The 6,892-nt window shown below is 46.4% G+C and overlaps 1 protein-coding gene across 1 annotated transcript in view; it reads right to left on the reverse strand.

Moving 5' to 3' along the window:
• Positions 1-4,989, reverse strand: part of Sptssa (serine palmitoyltransferase small subunit A) — an 11,749-nt gene extending 6,760 nt beyond the window's left edge. The window contains exon 1 of the mRNA XM_021179209.2: positions 4,777-4,989. Within this exon, the coding sequence (XP_021034868.1) occupies positions 4,777-4,888 (112 nt within the window). The 5' untranslated portion in view covers positions 4,889-4,989. The remainder of the gene's footprint in view (positions 1-4,776) is intronic.
• Positions 4,990-6,892: the final 1,903 nt, after the last annotated feature.

The following is a 6,892-nucleotide window of genomic DNA, read 5'->3' on the forward strand; positions in this document are numbered from 1 at the left end:
AAAAAAAAAAAAAGAAAGAAAAACAGGTTCCTTATAGCCAAGACGTTACATGAATTGTAACATGGTATTATACTCATGAATAAACAAAATACAACCAGGCATGTGGGCAATACACCTTTAATCCCAGCACTCAGGAGACAGCAACTGGTGGATCTCTGTGAGTTAAAGGCCAGCCTGGTCTACACAGCAAGTTCCAGGACAGCCAAGACAGTGAGACTCTGTCTTAAAAAAAAAAAAAAAAAAAAAAAAAATCTAGAGGTGTGTAAAATCTAGGTATTTAGCTGTTTCTTTAAGAGAGAGCCCAACTGATCATGAACTGATAAGTATTCATCTAGAGAAGAAATAAATAAGTAAACAAGCTAACCCCAGCAACTTAAAAAAAAGAAAAAGAAAATCCTAAAACAAAGGCAGGAAATGCTTTAAAGACAAGCGCCATTCATCAGAATGCTAAACCAACAACTAACACTGCCTGCCCCAAACCGCACCACCACCCTCGCCATTCACAAGACTTGGAAAATTGGAAAGCAGACTCTCTCTAGGGACGCTGGGGATCTCTGTTCCAGGGGGAAAGCTCCCTCTGCTTTAATACTGCATGGCACACTTCACGTCTCTGATCACACTGACCACATCAGAAAGCGTTTGAAACCTATCCAATCCCTGGCTGTCCTGGAACTTCCTCTGTAGACCAAGTTTGTGTGTGTGCACTAGTGCATGTGCAGAGGGTAACTTCTATCAGGAAGGGACGTTCTCCCTTCTACCATGTTGGTTTCAGGGATCGGATTCAGGGCATCGGGTTTGGCAGGATGCTCTTTTACCCACTGAGCACTTAGCAGCAAGCACTTCACCCGCCTACCCAGCAGCTTATACACATTGTGACATTGTGTTGTTTGTAGTTTGTCTTTTCATGTGAGACCTCTCTCTCTCTCTCTCTCTCTCCTCCCTTTTTCCTTCTTTCCTTCCTTCCTTCCTTTCTCTTTTTTCCGGGAAAGCAGTTCAGATCCCTTGGAACTGGGTTACAGACAGGTGTGAGCCATCTTATGGGTGCTAAAAACTGAACCTTTGTCCTTGTGAGAGTAGCAGATGCTCTGAACTCTCACACCATCTCTCCAGCCCCGCCTCTGTTAGGGAAGCTAGACTAGAGGGCAAAGACCGACAACCTTCAGCAGGAAGCATCTCTCAGCTCAGCTGCTGCAAAGGCAGAAGTCCCTTGGATTCTATTTTAAGAAAATTAGAAATTAGCATCTACAGCAGAACAGCTCCCAGCGACACGTCTCCAGGCTGGTCCAGCTCCCAGCTGATGCTGAGGGCACTGGATCCTAGGAAGGATCTGGGGCAGCCTTAGATCCCTGCCACAACCAGTATCTCCACTGATCACCACCCATACATGTCTAATGATCCCGAGGCAGGGTCGAGCCATGCTGAGCTGCTATGCTAATCAAGTTGTCCCCCAAGATGACAATGATTGTTTCTGTTAGGGCTTGCTTGATAAGTTTGTACAGGTTTACAGTGGCCTGCCAAAATACTGTTTTCTCACAAAAATCCCTTATTATTTGGGAATTGTTCAGAACACACATAGTATACTCAGACTAGAATTTATGAGTGAAACTTCCATTTATAATTATTGATCATAAATTTTCTTTCAAACACATCATTCCAACAAATACTCTGTCTGGTAGCTTGGAAACTCAGCTTTTAATGATTAAAGATGAACACCTCTATTCTTAAAAAAAAAAAAAAAATCCAGGAGGTAGTAGTGGTGCACACTACTTTAATCCCAGCAGAGGCAGTCAAATCTTCCAAGTTCAAGGCTAGCTTGGTCTACAGAGAAAGTTCTAGGACAGCCAGAGATATAAAGAGAAACTCTGTATTGAAAAACCAGAAAAAAAAAAAATTTGGCCCAGGTGTGGTAACATATCTTTCTTTAATCCCAGCACTCAGGAAACAGAGGTGGGTGGATCTCTGACTTTGAAGCTATGCTATGAGACCCGGGTCAGGCAGGGCTATGTGGTTGAAATCCTGTCTCCAAAAAAAGAGGGAAAAAAAAAAAAAAGAAGAAGAATCTTAGTTTCTCTCAGACAAGCCATAAATATCACAGCACTCAAGGCTTAACAAGGCCCTCAGTCATTGCTACTAACAAATGGCTGGTATCACAGGCTGAAGCACTGTGGGACACAGACCAGAGGCCAGTTCCACCTAAGACTTCCCCGGACCTTAAGCATCGTCTTCCCTATCTTACACAGGAGTACAGCTAGTAGGTATTCTAACATTCTCTCTCTTTCTTTGTTTTTAGTTATTTATTTTATACATCTGAGTGCACTGTAGTTGTCTTCAGACACACCAGAAGAGGGCACCAGATCCCATTACAGATGGTTGTGAGCCACCATGTGGTTGCTGGGAATTGAACTCAGGACCCCTGGGAGAGAACAGTCAGTGCTCTTAACCCCTGAGCCATCTTAGCAGCCCCGTATTCTAACATTCTCAATACAAAGATAGTGCAAAACAAACCAAAGCTTAGGAACTGGGAGCTGAGGAGACAATCTCCCAGGAAGCTAAGAGAGTTAAGACAACCAGAGATCTTTCCCTGGGCTACTAGGTCTTGCCATTCCCCGCCTCACACTCCTCTTCCTCAATCTCATAACTGTACATTTCCCGGGGACACAAAGAACCTCTAACACAGCAAACAAAGGCATAATAACTAACCTGGATAATGTTTTCATTCAGATAACAGACATCTGGCACAGCACCAAGCCCTGTCTCCAAAAGGAAACAGGAGTAGTTAGTTCTATCAGCACCTTTGGTGGTGGTGGTTTGGTTTGGTTCTGTGTTTTCTGAGGGACAGGGTTTCATGAAGCCAATGCTGCCCTCAAACCTACATGTAGCTGAAGCTAGCCCTTAACTGCTGATGCTCCTGAAGCTACCTCCCCAAGTACTAGAATTACAGGCAAGCATGCACCACCACACTTAGCCATGCGCACAACTATTTGAACAGAAGAAGAAAAAAAGGCACTTTTTCCGAATAAAACTTAAGTGGTCCCCGCCCCCTTTGGAAACAGGGTTTCTCTGTGTAGCCTTGGTTGTCCTGGAACTCATTCTGTAGACCAAGCTGTCCTCAAACTCAGAGATCCGTCTGCTTCTGCTGCCAGAGTGCTGGGTTTAGAGATGTGAGCCACTGCCATCTGGCCCCGGTCAGTATTTCTATTACAATATAGCCAGAGAAATCTTAACACTGTTGCCACTGTAGCATTTATCCACATGCCAACAAATGTTTCAAAGCTTACAGGTCTACACTGAGTTCTACCATTACCCTAACCTAAAGAGTTTCGCTTCACCCCAACACTGTTTCTTTGCCTGCCTGCCTGCCTTTTCCTTTGAGTTTTGCCATGGAACCTTGGCTTGCCTGGTACTTGCTATGTATTATGTACCTCAGGTAGCCTTGAACTCCCAGCATCCCTCTTGAATCAGCTCTCTGAGCATGGTAATCAGTCATGAACCATCACACCTGGCTTTCATTATTACTATTTAATGGGGCTTTGTCAACATTAATTGTAGTAAGATAATTATCAGTCAAGATTAACTGCTACCCAGCCTGGTCTACAGAATGAGTTCCAGGACATCCAGGGTACACCATGTTTTGAATTAATCAATGAATTAATCAAAAGATTACCTGCTACTATTGAGAAGTTCCAATTAGGCATAAATTTAAATATAGATTTTATCTGACCTACAAAATCCAAAGAGCAAACTGAAGCTACAAATAAACGATTCGGGAAATCAGGCTTTCTTAATCCGAAGCCCCAAATACACATTCTGGTTATTAAACTTTAGGTTAGGAAATAATTGCTCACAGTAATAAATAGTCTTGCAAGACGCTAAAATTTTTCAAGAGTCAGCTCCAAATAACCTCATGCTATTTCCACACCAGCACCCTTGAAAAAGCTTGCAAAGAAGCTCTATCTCAGTCCTAAGAACACGTTTGTGAAGTTGTTCCTAACAAAGCTAAACCACAAGAAGCTGAGCGGATGAAATAAACATGTGATGTGATATATTCTTTTTATATGAAGGAAAGGAGAAGTGGAGCGTTAGAAGAATGAATTGCTAGTATTTTGTCGACACGGAAATCAGAGGATAGCGGCATAGACATTGGGCGAAAACAAACATCAGGCTTCACAACCTTGAGCTATTCGCTGGAGCTGTTAAAATTAGGCAAGATAACATACAAAGTGCTCAGCAAAGTCATCACTCAACAATTCTTAACCGGTGATAAAGCACAGTTTGAAACCCCAGCAAAGTCTTTTCTGGGCACAGCTTGTACCTATGATGCAAAGAAGTCATAAATAAAACACACTTTTTAAACTGCCATTTTGAAGCCCAAAAGGCCTTTCAGTAACTTACAAACTGTTTTCCAAAACTGTGTGGGAGTGTCAAGACCACGTACTCACAACCTGGTGAACTGGTTAGAGTTCTATCGCTCCAAATCAGGAATAGCTAAGGGTTAAAGACGCCCAAGCCCGGAGCGATTTGCAGCAACCCTGCCTCAAAGAAGACTGAAGGATCAAAGCAGGCGCGGCCGAAGCGGGGCAAGGAAGCACCAGGGGAGACGTCGCCCTCCCGACTGCTGGCAGAAATCAGGATGCCTCCACCTTGGGCAGGGGAATTGCGTACAAGACCCTGATCTCCGCGGTTCCACCTTCCTTGGCCCCAAGACACCCCCCACCCCCTTCCAACCCGGCGCGCGCACCCCTCCACGCCCCGGCCAGGCCAGGACACACAGGATACTGAACACGGTTCGCTCCCAGGGCTCCAGCATGTAGAGCGCAGTGACCAGCAGGTACTGGTAGTAGAACCAGGACATCTGCTTCCATGCTCGCGCCAGCGCCATGCCCGCCATGCGCCTCCCGCGGTGTAGCAGCGTCAGGCGGGCCCGCGGCCCGCTCACCTCCTAAAGCCCCAGGCCTTGGGGCCCGCCCGCCACCACCCTGCGCCCATTGGTCCTGGCGAGCCTGCGCGTCACCGTGTACGCCCAACCCCGCGCGCACCCGAGCGGCCACCGCCGGCTCCTCCTGGCTTGCGCTTATTGGCCAGGCGGCCACTTCGCGTGCTCCTGTCCCGCCCCGCGCCTCGCCCGGAGCGAGCTCCCCAGCCCTGGGAAACGGTCTAGGTTGAAGTGCTAGTTCTGCATCTCCACGCGCACGCATGGCGGTTGCAAGACCGGCTTCAGTCCCCACTGGTGTCCATGCGAGAACGTACCCTTAAGAGGCCGGATCCTTCAGACCAGCCCAGAAGGATTCCTCTAGAAACCAGTGTATGTAATCTCTCTCCTGCCTCATGAATCCCTTCTGGGCCAGGAGATGATAGGGCTGGGTGAGAATGCTACTAAAGAGTCGGGCATGCAAATAAACAGTGCCCTGTGCAAGAGGGAATGCGGGGGTCAAAGAGAATGTGGATGCCAAATGACACCCAGCCAAGAAGATGTTGAAAACTGTAGAAGTAATATGTTCATCAGCTCTTCCCTTACTCCGAGCACACGCGTGAAAACGCACCTATCTAGGACGCGCGCGCGAGTACACACACACACACACACACCCGCACTAGTATTTCCTCCCTAACGTAAAGACAAAAGAATTGGCCACAGACAGTTGCCAATATTTCTATGACTACACTTACGAAACAACCATTGTAGGTCACAATCAAGAGAAGTGCACTTGATCTAGTGGGTTCTAAAGACAGCTTAAGGTCAGCATGTGATCTGTCTCCTAAAGATGCACTCCTATGACCTGCAGCAATACCAGCTGAATTCCACTCCTCTAAAGCCCATGCACTGTGTGCTTGTGAAATGACATAGTTAAATAGCCTGCAACTCACATGTCTAAAAGTTTCAAACCTGCTGCTTTAAGTTTTAAAACTTTCCAGGTTGACAGGTATTACTTAAATTACGCTCCTTACGAGCAAAGACCTTACAAACAACAATAGACTTGCGATCTGCTTTCACAAGGTGCCTAGTCATTTTATTTTATTTTATTTCATCTTGTAGGTTACAGAACATCACGGAGGGAAGCCAAGCCAGGAACTCAAGGTGGGAGATTGAAGCAGAAACCACAGAGGAATACTGCCTAGGAGCATGCTCTTTCTGGCTTACTCAACTTGCTTTCTTAAACAGCCCAGACCCCACTTGCCTAGCAATGGCACTGCCCACAGTAGGGAGGACACGTCCACCATAGACCAATCTCATGTTACAGTTCCTCAGCTAAGGTTCCCTCTTCCCAAGTGATTCTAGTTTTTGTGGAAATGGAAAACAAAAACAAAAATAACCTAACCAATATACAGGACCTCACTATGTAGTGTCGGCTGGCCTCAATCTCAAAGTAATTCACCTCTCTCAGACTCCTTCGTGCTACGATTACAGGTATGCACCAACCACACCAAGCCTGGACTCATCTTTCAGACACGTGATGGTAAGAAGTAAGCTCAGAAACCAAGCTGGATCTGAGCTGGAAGTTTCCTTCCTGCTAGTTATCTCCTCCCCACGGCCCCCTTCCAGACAGGCTTTCTTTGTGTGGCCTTGGTTGTCCTAGAACTTGCTCTGGACACCAGGTTAATCCATCTCAACCAGGCTAACCTCAGACTCACAGAGTGCCAGAATGAAAGGTGTGCACCACCCTTCCCTGCCTGCTGACTATCTTTCATTGTGCCGAAAGATATAAACTGCTGAGGGAGACAGTTTTTCAGTGGTCCCACCCAGTTATGTACCTTGTGAGCTACAATACTAAGCTGCCAGGCAAGACAAGTTCACTGGTACAATAATGGCCTGACTGTTAGGTGTGGGAAGCCACATGTGCCGTTGCAAAGTGGCACAGGCTTCTGCTGGCCACCACGCATACATAGGCAGGAAAGT

This window comes from Mus caroli, chromosome 12 (assembly GCF_900094665.2).
Source record: "Mus caroli chromosome 12, CAROLI_EIJ_v1.1, whole genome shotgun sequence".
In the NCBI taxonomy this organism is placed as follows: domain Eukaryota; kingdom Metazoa; phylum Chordata; class Mammalia; order Rodentia; family Muridae; genus Mus; species Mus caroli.